This window comes from Neoarius graeffei, chromosome 17, assembly GCF_027579695.1.
Source record: "Neoarius graeffei isolate fNeoGra1 chromosome 17, fNeoGra1.pri, whole genome shotgun sequence".
Taxonomy (NCBI): Eukaryota; Metazoa; Chordata; class Actinopteri; order Siluriformes; family Ariidae; genus Neoarius; species Neoarius graeffei.
In genome coordinates, this window is record NC_083585.1 from 43,194,458 (window position 1) to 43,212,759 (window position 18,302).

Sequence of the window (18,302 nt, forward strand, 5' to 3'; positions counted from 1 at the left end):
TTTTTTATTTGGGGGGGTGGCCTTCTCACTTTCATAGGGCCAATGATTTTCCGCAATCGCGGAAAACGGACAGAAATTACAGAATTTTTATAGTGAAACATTGCTCGCGTGTCAAAGTGTAACTGCCGCAAGAAGGCTTCTGCGTAACTGCCGCTAACGCCCAAGCAGACATGCCTTTCCGGTCAAGGCAGCTTTGTCGGTGATTGTGGTTGGCTTGTGGCACACCTAGCCAGCCAATGAGCTGCTTGTTTACAGATTTGCTCCCCGCGTCACAACCAGAATGGCGACCGCGAAAAAGAAACGAATGCTCTGGTGGCCAAGGATGCCATACAGTTGCCAGTGGCGAGTGTGGACGTTGAGCGCTCCTTTTCCATGTGTAAACATCTTCTAAATGACAGAAGATTCAGTCTCACGGAGACCAATACTAAACAACTTATGATGCTCTATCATAATGGCGATATCGAGCAGCGTTTCTAGGTACTCCGAGCACTCAGTGATTGATCTGCAAGGAATATTCAGGACTGTCATTACAATCAAAGTTAAACTATTCTAGTCTGTTTGAGAGTGTGTTCTAGTCTGTTTGAGAGTGTGTTCTGTGTTTTTGTTAGGAACCATTGTTTCATGAGTTTGTTGTGTACTAAAAAAGATGGATATAGAGTAATATTTTTAAACAGTCAGTTATGAGTATTGTCATTACAGGCTCAGTAAGTATTACTGAATATTAATTTATCCCTATTAATTTATCAGTACTCTCAATATTATATTGAGATGATATATATGCTATTATATTGCATATATTATTATATGAGATAGGTTTTTAGTTAACGGTGATCCTAGTTTCTTGATTTATCTGTTATCAGTATGTCAAGTAAAATATTTTGAGTTGTCTCAATCTGTGATTCCACTTTAATTTTTTTATTAATGCAATTTATCAGCTTACTGTCAGTGTAATTGCTTTATTATATATTTTTTTCATGAATGACTCCATCATGCAAAGGACCATTTGTGTCTAGAGATGCAATACTTTGAAACCCAAGTAAAATTATGCCAGCCAGAATTACTAAATTGGAGCCAAACAGAACAATTTTGAACTGAAATTGTGAAACGGAATTGAAATGGAATTTTTCATTGTCCGAAACGGAAAAAGCCAGATTTTGAAACGGAAAATCATTGGCTCGACTCTCAGCGTATTACCGGGTTACCGCGGTACAGTCTCTGCACGAGACAAATCTTTTCATCTCATCTTCACCACAAACCTCATTCAATTTATACGCCACTCACTGACGAGCGGTCCTGACTAGCCCGTTGTTTCACGGTGTTATACATGTGTGATATCATGTTTCACGTATGTAGTACGTTGTTCGACCAAATCAACACAGCTATTCCAGTATTGTAAAAAAAGGTATCACATCAAAAGCATATTAAAAATGGTTATTTCAACATTTAAATTAGTAGTTGCTAGATGTTTTGAAATATCAAGCCTTGTACTTGAAATATTGTTATTTCAGATGAATTGATGAAATGTATTAAACATTTGATGTGAATACGCAAATCATATAACTATTAATACTTTAAATGTTTGCATGAGATTGCATGAGAGACAACCATTTTAACTTGTAATTTAAATTTTTTTTCGAGCCCTAAGGGGGGCTCACCTCCCTTTGTAACACCCCCACCCCACCCCCACCCCCCACCCCCCGCATGGCTGCGCCATGCATGTCTGACCTTGTCAGACTTTTCAGGTTTTTGAAAATTTTATACTTGCACCCATGTGTTATTGGTAAAATAACAAAATATCTTGCTCTAGACTTTCAAACAATATTGTAAGATTTTATTTTAATTTTATCTCATAGTGGACGGAACAATAATTACAAACGCTAACAGAATCAGCACATTCCAGTTGTAGCTGTAGTCATACAGTAACTATAATCACCCTTGTAATAATAATTTAAATAAACGGTTAATGTTCAGTTTCCTTTTCATTAATTCTCAATTCAAAGGCACAACTGAGTCACACAGGCTGATAAGTGTGTAACGGACAATAACAATTTTATCCAAAATAGTTTTTCTGCCTTAGTCGATTTATTTCCATTTCACATGCGTGCAGCTGTTGTAAAGTTCAGTGTGTTTGTGTAGAACTCTCTCGAACTGTAGGTTCATTTCTACACTCTGGTTCCACGGTGACATTTTGCACAGGACTGTGGTCCTTTGATAACAGAAACAAAGCTCCAGCATTATTATTATTATTATTATTATTATTATTATTATACTCATTCAAAACTCTCCACAGCTTAATATACCCTAAATAAGTCATTCATCTGCTACTGGAACTGCTTTCTTTCTGAATGTGTCTGCATATATTGGTGTTATGGTTTTGTGGATCTATCCTAATTATGCTTCTTCACCTATTTAAAAAATAATAATAAAAAAATTAAAAATCAACTGCATTCTGTACTCTCCAAAATAAAATAAAGCTCTGGGCAAGTGGAATTGTTTTTCGGGTAAGTATGTTTTGGGTGCTGCTTGCCCATTGGGCAAGTAAGGCTGGGAGATTTTTTTTGAGGACTCATGTTACAGGTTTTTTCTTGTGGTTTATAAATATAAAATTGTTTTAAACATTTTGTTAAAAATGTGGGCATGTACCTGCATGAGGATTAAACTTAGTCCCATTCTCAAGAAGGAATGAAATGTTTTGTCTCGTCAGATTTTGGGTAAACTGGCATTTTTCTATCGCTGTACCAGCATTGTGTGTCCATACAGTTCATATGTTACAAGTTTTGATAATAAATAAAAGTTAAACATGTAGGCCTAGGTATTTTATTTTTGTCCCATATCTCCCATCAGTGTCTCATGTCTCCCCGCAAAAATAATGACAGAAAAAGTGAAGCCTAAAGGCCAGTATACTGTATATGACAAGCTGAGAAGCTAATGTTGTGGTATCAGGGTGTAGTAAATACTCTCTAATGCAATATGAATGTGATGCTACCGTCAAAGAATTTCACACAATCTACAAAAACTGAAAACTTGTCCCAAGTCTCCCTGCTCTCCCCTATTGGACTTTCAATTTCAGATATCCACAACTGCATTTTTGCTATCTCAAAAATTCTGGAGGGCGGCACGGTGGTGTAGTGGTTAGCGCTGTCGCCTCACAGCAAGAAGGTCCTGGGTTCGAGCCCCAGGGCCGGCGAGGGCCTTTCTGTGTGGAGTTTGCATGTTCTCCCTGTGTCCGCGTGGGTTTCCTCCGGGTGCTCCGGTTTCCCCCACAGTCCAAAGACATGCAGGTTAGGTTAACTGGTGACTCTAAATTGACCGTAGGTGTGAATGTGAGTGTGAATGGTTGTCTGTGTCTATGTGTCAGCCCTGTGATGACCTGGCGACTTGTCCAGGGTGTACCCCGCCTTTCGCCCATAGTCAGCTGGGATAGGCTCCAGCTTGCCTGCGACCCTGTAGAAGGATAAAGCGGCTAGAGATAATGAGATGAGAATGAGAAAAATTCTGGATAGCTGCAATAGAATTCGTACTAGGAGAAACTCAAATTTCGCAAATCAACAATAGGCTTAATTACAGATATCTGCAATACAGTCTAGGTATTAAAATATTGGTCGTTTCTATTTTTTAAAGCTTTTTAGACATCTTACATTTATTTTGACTAGTAAGAATTTCTACTAGTAAGAATGTTATTATGGATATCTAAAATGTAATTGCAAATAGGAGTGTGATTTGAGTAAATGGTAAAACAGCTTGCCAGATGTATCTACACTATGAGTGTCATGCATTGATACTGTATTGATCTGTGGCTTTTTCGCGCTCCAAATATACATATCTCTATTCAGATTTCAACCCAAATTGGGTGTGGTCTAAACAGGATGGCTAATTTGAAGTAAATGTGAAGCTTACCACTCCACTCCCCCCCAAAAAAAAATCCCTCCGAGCTAGAATAGCCAGCACTGTCAGCATGGTCTGTGATTGACTGACACTCTGCAACATCACTCAAGTTCATAATTAGTTTCTAATAGACTAGACTCAACTAGACATGTGCACGCTTCTGTTTTTAAAATCCTGCTGCAGAGTTATTTTTGTTAGTAGCGAAGTGCGATATTTTCTTATCAATACAGTTTGTTCTACAATTTCCAATTCCAAAAAAGTTGGGACATTGTGTAAAACATAAATAAAAACAGTGTGTGAAGATTTGCAAATCATGGAAACCCTATATTTCCTTGAAAATAGTACAAAGACAACATATCAAATGTTGAACACATTTCAAAAAAAGTTGGGACGGGGCAACAAAAGACTGAAAAAGTTGTGTTATGCTAAAAAAAAACTAATTTGGTTAATTGGCAACAGGTTAGTAACATGATTGTGTATAGAAAGAACATCCCAGAGAGGCGGAGTCTCTCAGAAGTAAAGATGGGGAGGGGTTCACCGCTCTGTGAAAGACTGCGTGGGCAAACAGTGCAACAATTTAAGAATAATGTTCCTCAATGTAAAATTGCAAAGAATTTGGGGATCACATCATCTATGGTACATAATATCATTAAAAAAATTCAGAGAATCTGGAGAAATCTCTGTATGCAAGAGACAAGGCTGAAAACTGACATTGGATGCCTGTGATCTTCAGGCCCTCAGGCGACACTGTATTAAAAGCAGACACGTGTCTGTAGTGGAATTCACTGTACGGGCTCAGGAACACTTCAGAAAACCATCGTCTGTGCAAACAGTTAATTACTGCATCCACAAATGCAAGTTAAAACCAAATATAAACAATATATAGAAACACTGCCACCTTCTCTGGGCCCTGAGCTCTTTTATGATGGACTGAGGTGAAGTGAAAAATTGTCCCGAGGTCTGATGAATCAAAATTAGAAAAAATTTTTTAGAAATCATGGACACCACATCCTCCAGGCTAAAGAGGAGAGGGACCATCTGGCTTATCAGTGCACAGTTCAAAAGCCAGCATCTGTGATGGTATGAGGGTGCATTAGTGCACATGACATGGGTAGCTGGTACATCTGGGAAGACATCATTAATGCTGAATGATATACAGTATACACGTTTCAGAGCAATATGCTGCCATCCAGACAAAATCTTTTTCAGGGAAGACCTTCCTTCTTTCAGCAAGACAATGCCAAACTACTTTCTGCACATATTAGAACTGCATGGCTCCGTAGTAAAAGGCCCAATCCCAATTCTAATTTCTACCCCTCCCCCTTCCCCTTGGCCCTTCCCCTTGAAACTGAGCTACAAGGGATAGGGCTTGAAATTCAACCCCTACGTATTGGGATAGCCCTTCAACGATCGCATACGTCATCGCGTACCTCCGTCAGCGTTTACGTTAGCAAAACGCGACCAAATGCGTCATTGGCTGCGACCAGCCGCTACAGTCAGAGCCAGAGGCAGAACCAGAAATCTCTGCTGGCAGGGTGTGATTTGTTAACTAACACCACTGAATGGGACATCTTTGGTGCTTCGTGCACCACATCCGACAGAATGAGGTGTCAGAACACTCATGTAAACAATAAAAGCGAGAATAACAGAACAAAACGTATGCAGTCAAGCAACCGAAAACAATACTCACTCCCAAAGCTTTTTAGCAGCAGCTTGGATTTCAGAAATCGCTGCTCATTCTCAGCTCGAAAGCGAATCAAGCGGCGTGTTTCCTCTGGATAACAACTTAAAACATGTAAATAATGGAGAAAATACATTTATGACAATCTTTCGCCGCGGGAACCGCCATCTTTCTGAAATCCGCATGGCATTGTGGGAAATCACTCAAACCCCTTCGTTCGGAGTCAGCTCCAGGAAAATCTCCGTTTGGAGGGGTACAGAAGCCCTACCCCTTCCCCTACCCCTCCGCGTTAACTGGGATTGGGATACCCCTACCCCTTCACGTGAACGCGCAAAATGGAGGGGAAGGGCCAAGGGGTAGGTCCAAGGGGTGAAATGGGATTCGGCCAAAGAGTCCAGGTGCTAGGTCTGGACTGCAGGCAGGCCAGTTTGTCTCCCATTTAAAGGTCCCATGGCATGAAATTTTCACTTTCTGAGGTTTTTTAACATTAAAATGAGTTCCTCTGACCTTCTTAAGTCACCCCAGTGGCTAGAAATGTCATAATGTGTAAACCAAACTATGCCCACCCTTTGTCAATATTTGAGAATGGCGCGTCAAAATGGCGCGTTGATAGGCTCTTCCCTTTACTACGTCAGCAAGGGAGATGATCCCCACGCCCCCCCTCTGGATTCCCACCCACTGTATGGATTGCCCGCCCAGCTCAAAAGTTGCCACCATAGATACGTCACTTCAATTTTGTAGTGAGGAGACCATAGAGGACACAACAACATGGCACCACCTAAGCGAGCGAAACATGGAAATTGCGCTGTACATGGATGTGACAACAGAAAGGAGTCTGTTTTTACTGCCGACGGGAGAGCCCCTGAAGATGCAGTGGCTTAATTTTATTTACTCCAATAATACGCCGTCGAGTCTACCTAAGACGGTGTATGTTTGTCGGAAGCATTTTCCTGAGGAATGTTTCCACAACTTGGGACAGTACAGGGCAGGTTTTGCACATCAACTGTCACTGAAGCCTGGGTCCGTACCAAGCATCCCTGCCGCATCAGCCACAAACACCGAACAAGTAAGTGTATAACTGTTAAGTCGTTTTGCCGTGTTTTAAAATCGGTGCGTTAGCCTTGCAATGGCTACATTAGCTGTGCAGCTAACCGCTTCCTGCAGTTAGCCAGGTACTCTGCGCTACAAAACCAAAAAGCATGCAGCATGCTCTGTTAAACTGAGTTTAGTCTGGAAATTGACTGTAACTTATGAGCTTATGTTTGACTATTGCTCCGCAATGCATGTCTTCTGTTGGATAAGCGATATGTTGCTGTAGTTGCTGCTTCTATCCTCTTTGGTTATGGAGTGCGTGTTCAAGCCTAGGGTATTATACGTTCGTAAACTACCACTCCGAACACTCTCACTCTCTGTTCTCTGTGTCACGTTGAGTTTACGAAAGGAGTCCGAGGGAGAACGGGGTTTTGTCTTAGCAGCGTGGCTACAGGCGCTGATAGCAGCGAGTATGTGTGTGCACGCAAACACTATACTACTATACTATACTACTAGTGCTGTACACACATTTTCCCACTCCCTTATTTAGACTTGTGAAGGAACCTGATTAGTGGTCATTTCTTCTTATGTTATGTATTTCTCATATTTATTTTTGTGTGTCCATAATTTTCTGTCAAGCCCCTCCCCCTCCCCCCATGGCCCGCCCCCACCCTCTACCCTTCCCCGCCTCCATGCTTCTCATTAGCAAAACGACGCACTGGGAAAAGGGCTGAAATGGGTCTTTCTCCCAGGAGGCTATATCTACGTGCCGAGGGTTCATTTCGAGAAAGGCTGCGGATATAACATCCGGAAACCTCCACGAGCCCGTTTAAAGCATCAACAAACCACCATGCCATGGGTCCTATTTGGTGCATTATGAAGCACAAAATTTGACAAAGGAGACCCCAAACTGTTGAGCCAATGAAATTGTATATCAGGCAAGAATGGGACAACTTTTCTCTTTCAAAACTACAGCAATTGGTCTCCTCAGTTCCTAAACGTTTAGTGTGTTGTTAAAAGTAGAAGTGATGCAACACAGAGGTAACCATGCCCCTGTCCCAACTTCTTTGAAACGTGTTGCTGACATCAGATTCAAAATGAGCGTATATTTTTCAAAAAACAATAAAATTGCTCAGTTTCAACATTTGATATGTTGTCTTTGTACAATTTTCAATGAAATATAGTTTCCATGATTTGCAAATTATCGCGTTGTTTTTATGTACAGTTTACACAACGTCCCAACTTTCTTGGAAATGGGGTTGTATAAATATAAAATATAAACAAGCTTGTAGCTGAATTTAAACTACTGCTGCTCTGACCAAGCAGTTACATAAAGAACACTGAAAGTGCATCATGCAGTGTTGTCTTTCTTTCTCCCACAACAAAGCTTCACATCTGACCACTCTCACAACCACATAAAATTAAAACTTTCCCTTTGCTCAACTTTATATTGTATGCTGTGGGATCACAGTCCTGATGCACACTTCTTGTAAATGAATAAATAGTGCACCTCTGATTTGTATCGGTTTCTGTATCCATTTAGAAAGCATTATCTTGTGCTGTGTCTGCGTGGGTTTCCTCCGGGTGCTCCGGTTTCCCCCACAGTTCAAAGACATGCAGTTAGGTTAATATGGGACGGCCTTGGGCTGAGGTGCCCTTGAGCGACGCACCCAACTCCCAACTGCTCCCCAGGCGCTGTTAGCATGGCTGCCCGCTTCTCTGGGTATGTGTGTGTGCTCATTGCTCACGTGTGTGCATGTGTGTGTTCACTGTTCAGATGGGTTAAATGCAGAGAGGAAATTTCACAAGTGTGTGATGAATAAAGTTGTGCTTTCTTTCTTAAGAAGTGCCAGGGTAACATCTTCAGTAATACCTCGATTATTGGCATCTTTTTGAGATCCACTGCGTTAATAAACACAGTGCTTTACTTACTTATGCAAGTCTAAATGTCTCAGTCCATTATTTAGATAACTAGAAGAATTAGAAGTGTCCCATTACCAGAAAACATTAGGTTGCATCTCAGAATCTCTCATGACCTTATGAATGCTGTTTGACCTTTGACCTGGTTGATGGTATGTACTCCAGTCAATTGCTAAATTTCTGCATCTACAAAGTCACTGGAAAGGTCTGCTAGCATGGCTGCTATGCTAATGCACAAATATAGTGCACAACAGTTGTCACTTTAACATACAGTCAAGCCGGAAAGTCTGCACACCCCTTTCACCTTCTTCACGTTTTATTATGTTACAGACTTATTCTACAATAGATTAAGTTCATTTTTTGTTGCAACCAAAACTGAACTTTTTGGCCTGAATACCAAACGTCACGTCTGGAGGAAACCAGGCACCGCTCATCACCTGGCTAATGCCATACCTACAGTGAAGATGGCGGTGGCAGCATCATGATGTGGGGATGTTTTTCAGCAGTGGGAACAGAGCAACTAGTCCTGATAGAGGGAAAGATGAATGCAGCCAAGTACACAGAGATCCTTGAAGAAAACCTGCTCCAGAGCGCTCTGGACCTCAGACTGGAGCGAAGGTTTACCTTTCAACATGACAACAACCCGACGTCCACAGCCAAGAGAACAAAGGAGTGGCTTCAGAGAAAGTCTGTGAACGTCCTTGAGTGGCCCAGCCAGAATCTAATTGAACATCTGTGGAAGGAGCTGAAAATGGCTGTGTACCGATGCTCCCCATCCAACCTGACGGAGCTTGCAAGGATATGTCAAGAGGAATGGGCAAAGATGTCCAGAAACAGGGTGTGTACAGATATGTAACCCCTAAATAACCTATTTTTCTCAGTAAAATAAAATTGCATATTTTCTAAAAACCTGCTTTCACTTTGTCATTATGGGCTATTTTGTGTAGAATATTGTGACAAAATGAACTCAGTCTATTGTAGAATAAGTCTGTAATGTAATAAAACGTGGAGAAGGTGAAAGGTGTGCAGACTTTCCAGTTTGACTGTATGTACAGATCTCTAACTGAAGAGATTTGTGAACATACTGACCCCAGAACTAGCCATTAACAAGAGAAGTAATCCAGCTGTATCATCCATTTATGCATGGCATGAATATAGAGTACTTCTAATCCAGGCTGGCCTGTATCCACTGCACACGCAGATGAAAAATTCCTCCGCATTGTGAACAGTTGTGAACTAGCGTTAGTAATACTGGTCTTCTTACTTTTGCATTACTACACTGTAAAAAAAGAATAGTTGAGAATACTTGAAATTTCAAGGCAACAGTCTGCATTAAGAATTTTATGTTTTGCCAATGATGTGCCCATGATAATCCAAACTATGATAAAACTGTTATCTTTATTAAGAATTCTTAATTAAGTCAATTTTCAATTCCTCATTCTGCCAACATAGATTTCTCTTTTTGCTGAACAGTGGCATTCACAGTAGTACAAAAAGGCAATTGAGGTTATCAGACTTTTTTGGGGGGCTTTTTTCACCTTTATTTGGATAGGACAGTGTAGAGTAGGGGTGTGCAAAATAATCGTCATGACAATGCATCGCGATACTAACTTTCACGATATACTGCATCGATTCTTGACGCCAAATATCGATTATTAATTTTAAAAAATGAATAAATAAAATTGTATGAATGGTTGGCGAACATCAGCTAAAAACAAGTAGAATACAACTTCCAGTCCTGTAGATGTCGCCGTGGAGTTTTTGACGCCCGCTGCCTTCATGCCAGTGGCATTTCCAGCGGCGGGCTACTGCGACCTAGACATTCTGCATAGACATCATATGCGACTGCGACTCTGTTTACAAATCTCGCTGGAACAGCGCGCACGACATGCTTGAGCGCTTTTTAGAGCAACAGCCTGCCATCCACGCTGCACTCCTGTCTGCAGAAATACGTAAATCTGAGAAGGACATCTGCACACTCACCGAGTCTGACATAACTGCTGCGGTACTACAACATGCTAAAAGAAATATGCTTAGTGAGTGTATTGTTTCCTAATTTGAGGATGCTCCACAAACTATAAATGCATAAGGCATTTAAATATAATGTAAAGTAATGTAACAAATAATATAATGATGATGATAATTTAATGCACTGAGTAATATAGTATATATATTTTGATATTTATTATTGCCTTGTCCTCCCATACTGCAGGTGCTGCAAAGAAATTGAAAACTGCTGCTATTAGTTTTCTTTTATTATTTTTAGTTTTATAAATCCTATGCAATTTTTGTCATTAGTGTGTCCACTTGTTAAGTATGGAAACAGTAATATTCATTTTAATGGCAACTACCTCCAAAGTCGTTTCAATAAATTCAGTTATGAACTGAGTTGCTCTGAGTTATGCATCAATTGGAGACACTATCCAGATCGTACACAGCCACTGGTAATTATGTTCTTTTTTTTTTTTTACATTTTCACTGAAGTATGTTGAATATATCGCAATGATTCAAGAATCGTGATAGTATCACATCATAATTCGAATTGAATCGTGACTTCTTTGCCAATACCCACCCCTAGTGTAGAGACAGGAAATGAGCGGGAGAGAGGGACGGGGAGGGATCGGGAAATGACCTCGGGTCGGAATCGAACCCAGGTCCCCGGATTTATGGTATGGCGCCTTATCCACCTGAGCCACAACGCCATACCCATGACATGGGTTTTAAAAACTTTATTTCAATATTGAAGTTTTGTAATTGTGTAGAACAATGAAAAAAGGCATGTATAGTTTAATGATAAATTGTGATAACCTCGGGGGCGTCGTGGCTCAGGTGGATAAGGCGCCATACCATAAATCCGGGGACCCGGGTTTGGTTCCGACCCGAGGTCATTTCCCGATCCCTCCCCATCTCTCCTGCTTATTTCCTGTCTCTATGCTGTCCTATCCAAATAGAGGTGAAAAAAGCCCCAAAAAAATCTAAAAAAAAAAAAATTTGTGATAACCTCAATTGCCTTTTTGTACTACTGTGAATGCCACTGTTCAGCAAAAAGAGAAATCTATGTTGGCAGAATGAGGAATTGAAAATTGACTTAATTAAGAATTCTTAATAAAGATAACAGTTTTATCATAGTTTGGATTATCATGGGCACATCGTTGGCAAAACATAAAATTCTTAATGCAGACGGTTGCCTTGAAATTTCAAGTATTCTCAACTATTCTTTTTTTTACAGTGTATGAGAATGATAGAGGGATGGAGGAGTGTGCAGTGTTAAATCATTGCGACACACTACCTCAGGGAACTTGGGGCAAATCCAGTCATCCAAATATCACTGCATTGAATATAGCCCACAATAAAGCCAGTATCTCACTGGGCTGCGACAGCCTGCGACTAGTTGGAGACGCAACAATTGCGATAAAATATGCGAATATTCAGTTCTCGCACTTCAGCCAGTATCTCACTTCACGGAAACTGACTTGAGAAGGGTTCGTGACAGCTTTGCGACGCCTTTGCAGCCATTTTGAGAGAAATTTTGTCGCACGAATTTTTTGAACATGTTCAAAATTTCAGCGACGAAGGAGCGACACTTTGTGACTCATGCGAGGAAATTGAGAAGCCCCGCGAATGTTTCAAGACACTTTTGAAACTCTCTTGCGAATGACGTTCACAATTTGTCACAGCCCAGTGAGATACTGGCTTAATTGTCAAAGACACTCACCGTCCACTTTATTAGGAACACCCATACACCTGTTGTTTTGTGCAGTTACCTAATAAGCCAATCCCTTGACAGCAGCACAATCATGTAAAAAATCATGCAGATACAAATCAAGAGCTTCAGTTAATGTTCACTTCAAACATCAGAATGGGAAAAAAAATGATCTCAAAGTGTGACTTTCACTGTGGCATGGGTGTTGGTTTGAGCCAGATGGTCTGGTTTGAGTATTTCAGAAACTGCTGATCTCCTGGGGTTTTCACACATAAATAACAGTCTCTAGAGTTTACATAGAATGGTGCGAAAAAAAAAACAAAAAGCATTGAGTGAACGACAGTTCTGTGGGTGGAAACAAACGCCTTGTTGATCAGAGGAAAATGGCCAGATTGGTTCGAGCTGCCAGGAAGGATACAGTAACTCATAGCAACTCTTTACAACCGTGGTGAGCAGAAAAGCATCTCAGCATGGGTTCCCCTCCTGCCAGCCAAGAACAGGAATCTTAGAACCAAGAACAAGTACCTATTAAAGTGGCTGGTGAGTGTAATCTGAAGATTTTTTTTTTAATTGAAATGTAGAGTCATAATTATGGAAGTAGCAATAAACTTGTGGATATGGACTTTTTGGATATGACCATTTCTACCCCATCGGAGTTGAATGATCACTTCTGACTGATCACACAGTAACTCCAGCTGTAATGCAAATCACAGCTATTCACAAGATTTGTGTGGTGGATACATCACATTTTATGAGTTTATACGTATATAAATATTTTTGTAAGGATAATTTTTAAGCATTTTTTTAAAGGAGACTCGGTGCTTTGTAATAGTCAGAGGTAAATCCATAGCTCTGTTTTCCAAAGTACTCCGACATTGGAAAGTGTTCAAGACAGCATTTAGGGTTTTTTTTTTCCACAATACAGTACACTTAGCTTTGAACTGCTGAGAGTGATCACAGGGCACTTTTTGAAGAAACCCTTGTTTTGTGTGTGTGTGTGTGTGTGTGTGAGATGCTTTTTAAAGCTGGCATTTTCCTAACTTTTTTTTTTTGGGGGGGGGATAATAAGTAAATCTTATTTCACTCACATTGCCAGAGAACTCACACTGAATGAAAAACAACACAATGCAAATTACAGTGCCTCGTTTTATGCTCTACATGGCTCTCATCTCCAAAACATATTTTATTCAGTGGCATTTTATTCAGAGCCCATAAGATTTACATAATAAGATTATATACAGTACATAATCTTACATAATTCCTTTAAGACCCTGAAGAAGGGGATAAAGTCCAGACAGAGGATTGTGTATTTTGTTTTCTGCTGAGTTGTTTATACTGGAAAATAATTATCGCGGTGAAATGCTGAATTAGATCAATGTCTCGATCTAGAGTGACAATACTATCTTTTAAGCTTTAGCTGCAGCGGATTCTATTTCTGGGCTGGAAAAATATAAACAGAAGTCTGACCGACATTTTAGCAAAATCTGCCTAGCAATGTTGCATAGCAAATGGTGGAACTGGATATTTTTAGACTTTATGATTAGAATAAGTTTTAGAAAACTAGAAGGGCACTCGGTAGAGTGTATACTTTGGCCAAGCCACATATAATCAATATCAAATCACTTGAACCTAGGATAATATTAAAGCTGTACACCAAATTAATCTGTTCACTACTTTGAGTTACATAGGGAACAGACAAAAAAAAAAAATCCTGGATCCGCATACATAGCCGGATTTGCATCAAAATCTAATCAGTTGTTCCTTGGGCTTTGGCTCACCTTTACTCAAAATTTCATCAAAATTCATTCACTACTCACTACGTCAGTTAAGTTGTGAACAGACAAACAAATGGAGGTGAAAACGTAACCTCCAAAGTTGGAGGTAATAAATTGTACACCTTAATTACAGCTGCTTTAATGTTTCATTTATACGGTTTACATTTTTCAACTTCTCATTGTTACTTAAAATTCAGTAAAGCTTTCTTTTCTTAAAGTATTAATTTTCTGTTCAGTTTTAGCTTTTAAATTGTCAGTCATGATTTCTTGTAACATTAGCAAAGCCAAAAGCTCTATCATTTCTAAAACCCAACCTGTCACAGGAATTGCACTAGAGGCTTACTAAACCTGCTCTGTGTGTGTGTGTGTGTGTGTGTGTGTGTGTGTGTGTGTGTGTTTAGGGGGTGTTTCTCCTGAGGTGCGAGGCCTGGTTTGGCGCTTCTTATTTGGCATGTACCCGTGCAGCTCTACACCACAGGAGCGCACCCTGTTGCTGGAAGAGATGTCAGTGCGTTACCATGTTATGAAGAGGAAGTGGCAATGTCTGCTTCCTGGAGCTGTTCGTCTGCGTCTTAATGGCACTGATGGTAAACATTAGGTCACTTTGCAATGGATTCTGTGCTTCGTGACACTTTAACCCTTAGTAGTTTATACAGGTATAACAACTTTTCCCCTCTTTTTTCTTGCTTCCTATTTTCCTCAGCTGAGCTGGTAGCAGCAGTGCAATATTTTGAGCAGAGGCAGGAGAGAGAAAGAGAAACACAGCAGTACCAGTACAAGTCAAAAGAAGTCACAGAAAGGATTTCCTTCCTGGAGCTTCAGGCACAGGTAAAACTAACAACCCCTGCAAGCAAAACTCTAAAGCTCAATGACCTCAGCTATAGTCACTTTTAGCCAAACCTCATTTTGCCGATCAGATCACTTGTGTGGTCAGTAAGGCCTGTCATACAGCCCTGGTCACACTATTGGTCCCACTCCAAAAAATGTCATGTCTAAGCTCCTATTGTTAGATATTTATGACCAAAAGCACAACATGTCCTAATAGTGTTCATTTAGGACTAGCTTGGGTAGCATTGTGATTTTTTTTTTTCTGATCTATTTCCAGGTGTTCGCAGTCACGCAAAGCGTCCCATTTGGCCATATGCTGTGCTGTGGCCATATGCAGATATAGGACTGTTAGAATGCAGGCACTATGCGCGGAGGAGAGTGAAGCGCAGACTGTCAACAAAGCCAGAATGATAGACAGAAATCAGAGTCTGAAAACTAGCAAGGGTCAGGCGATCTCCGAACAACTTAATGAAGGAAAGACAAAGAGCGAAAACTAGGAAAAGGTAGCAAAAGGTCAGAACCACAAGAAGCAGCCAGAAAAGATACAAGGCTTGGTACAAAGTGAGCTAGCAGGACAATACTTCACAAAGATGTATGTGTTTGGGGAGTTTAAATAGAGGGACCGGTAATGGTCCCTCTATGGAAAACAGCTGAGGTTCAGTATGCCAGAGCCAGAGGGCGCTGTGTGTCTTGGGACTTGTAGTTCAGGGTATCCATGTTTATAGTTTCTTCAGTGGGTTTACTGACAAGGACCAGATAGGAACTGTTCATAGTTTTTGCCTCTTTGGTATTGCCTTGAAATTTCTTGTTGGTTGGACTACTAACAGTTGCTAGTTTAAATGTGTAGTAAGAATCAAGGTGCACGTTGAATGTCAGTCTCACCCAGGCTTGTAGTACTCAAGTCTAGGATTCGGACTCGAGTCCGACTCGTGCCCTTATTTTAAGGACTCTTGACTCGACTTGGACTTGAGTACTGATGACTTGGACTCGTGCATTAACTGTATTCGGACTCATAAACTGGAGACGAGGACTCAGATTATTTCTTTATTTTTTTTGTAACATGCCATAATAATTTGGCATAAGATATTTATATTTATATCTACATTAATTTTTGTACTAATTTCGTGCAAGAGTGTTACACTTGCGTGCCTTGGCGCGTGCATCAGACAGACTCTCGGGCGCACACCGGACAGCACGCGCGCCAAGCCGACTCTTGCATGCACGCTGTAAACAACTCCACCTGCACAGGATTAAGGCGCAAACAGCACGCCTATATAAAAACTGTAAAAACGCACTTACTTTGCAAAGTATCAAGTTGTGTTGCTGACACATTACCGAGCCTTATTTCCTTGTTTTGTTTCCTTATCCCTGATTTCCTGTTTCTCATCTTTTGATTCTGCCGAGTCTGTTTGTGCCTCGCTCAACCTACTGCCTGTTTCACTGTTTTATGATTTTGCCTGCCATTCTGGATTGTTTACCATCTTCACTTGTATTAATAAACACACCTTCTGCACTTACATCCGTCTCCCAACCATCTCTGACAGAATACTTTGCACTCCCTGATAAAGAGAAGCACAGTCACCTGTTCATATGTCATGTTCAGGAACAAACTAATGTTAATGGCACTAAAACAACCACCGTCAAATGGTGCGGTTGGAGTATTGTTCTCGGACTTGACTCAGATCAATAGTGGACTCAATTTGAAATAATTTTTTTTCCTTTTTTTTATGACTTGGACTTGACTCGGACTTGAACACTGGGGACTCGAGACTGGCCTCAGACTCAAGGTTTAGTGACTCGACTACAATGCTGGCTTTTATTATAAATCCTGGTTTAATCATCCTACAGGTTTGTGCTCCTTTTATCACTCCCTGATAGAGAATGCGCATTCACCTGTTCATACGTCATGTTCAGGAACAAACTAATGTTAATGGTGCTAAAACAGCCACTGTCAAATGGGATGTGGTCTGATGTGAAGCGGCTGCTATCCCAAACATGATTATTTTCTGTTTCCGGTTGAGAGTACACTGTGCACGTTTTGGCTGCCGCTTGGCACTGGAGCTTTTTCTTTTCTTTCTTTTTGTGTTTGTATGTTTTGATGTTTGTTCTCTGTTTTACTGATTTTGTCTCTTTGTCCACTGGTTCTGGTGTAGTTCTGGGCCTGGTCTTGAGCGTCGGTTTCCTCAGGCCTTGGTCCACCACGAGTGATGTGTGTTCTGCTCACTGTGGACTGCGGTGTGCTTGTTCCTCTCATGAGCATCAGGGTTGCCTAGTGCTTTGTGCAGTGACGTTTCTGTGCTTATTTTGTGGATCCGTGGTGGGGTGTTCTGGGTGCTGTTCCCCGATGGCGGCTGTGCAGGCGGTGTGGGACATACCTGTGTTCTGTGTGCGCCTTTCAGTGGGACTGTGGGCAGCTGCGGCACTGGAGTTGCATCTTGACCAGTTTTGGTGGACTTCTTTTTTTTTTTTTCCTTGTTTGGTTTTGTAACTGTAATGTGACCTCGGGTGTGAGAAAGGCACTATTATTATAACATATTCCAAAGTGTTTTATAACAATTTGTCAATTATAACTGCTTTTATTTATTTAAAAAAAAATTGTTATACTTTTTGCCTTTTGTACGGTATTTATGTTTAATGTTATGGACCAACCACAAAGCAAGTTAGTTTCTGTTGTCACTACAGTACTGTAATGTTATAGCAGTTATAAACCCTAACCATATCGGCTTATGTTACAGCAGCATTCCCTAACCAGCCTCTATAGTTCTCTTTCTTTATGTTAATAAGGCAGAAAATGAAGGCTTTCCTGTGTCTGAAAGCACAAAGGAACAGTTTTATATCTTATTTTAGTATTTTTTGGAGGATTTCTTCCAAAAATACTAACAGAAAACTTTTCCACAATTCCAAAAATTACACAATTCTTAAAACCTGTTTCTGTGGAGCGCTATAAAAGTCCTTCTGTAAGTTGCTGCTATAGAACTACAACCCCGATTCCAAAAAAGTTGGGACTAAGTACAAATTGTAAATAAAAACGGAATGCAATGATGTGGAAGTTTCAAAATTCCATATTTTATTCAGAATAGAACATAGATGACATATCATGTTTAAACTGAGAAAATGTATCATTTAAAGAGAAAAATTAGGTCATTTTTAAATTTCATGACAACAACACATCTCAAAAAAGTTGGGACAAGGCCATGTTTACCACTGTGAGACATCCCCTTTTCTCTTTACAACAGTCTGTAAACGTCTGGGGACTGAGGAGACAAGTTGCTCAAGTTTAGGGATAGGAATTGTGGCAGCGGGGGCGTGGTCGAGCACCGGTCTGTGACAGGAGGGCGGAGTCAGGGAAGGTAAGTGGCAGATTCACTTCACCTGAGAGCAATTAACCTGTGTTTGTGTGTCTTCCCAGGGACCGCGCCCTATTTAGGGAGGGAGAGCGAGAGCAGAGAGATCGCTCCCGAACCAGACACCTGATGTG

At 40.7% G+C, this 18,302-nt stretch overlaps 1 protein-coding gene across 3 annotated transcripts in view; it reads left to right on the plus strand.

Annotated features, from left to right (window-relative positions):
• The window catches only part of si:dkey-238d18.4 (TBC1 domain family member 25), a 55,320-nt gene that overhangs the window by 5,725 nt on the left and 31,293 nt on the right, over positions 1-18,302 (plus strand). For all 3 annotated transcript variants that reach the window (XR_009656881.1, XM_060944254.1, XM_060944253.1), the window contains exons 2-3: positions 14,398-14,583; positions 14,700-14,824. Coding sequence is in view for 2 of the 3 variants with exons in the window: in XM_060944254.1 (XP_060800237.1) it covers positions 14,398-14,583; positions 14,700-14,824 (311 nt within the window). In the remaining variant the exon portion in view is untranslated. The remainder of the gene's footprint in view (positions 1-14,397; positions 14,584-14,699; positions 14,825-18,302) is intronic.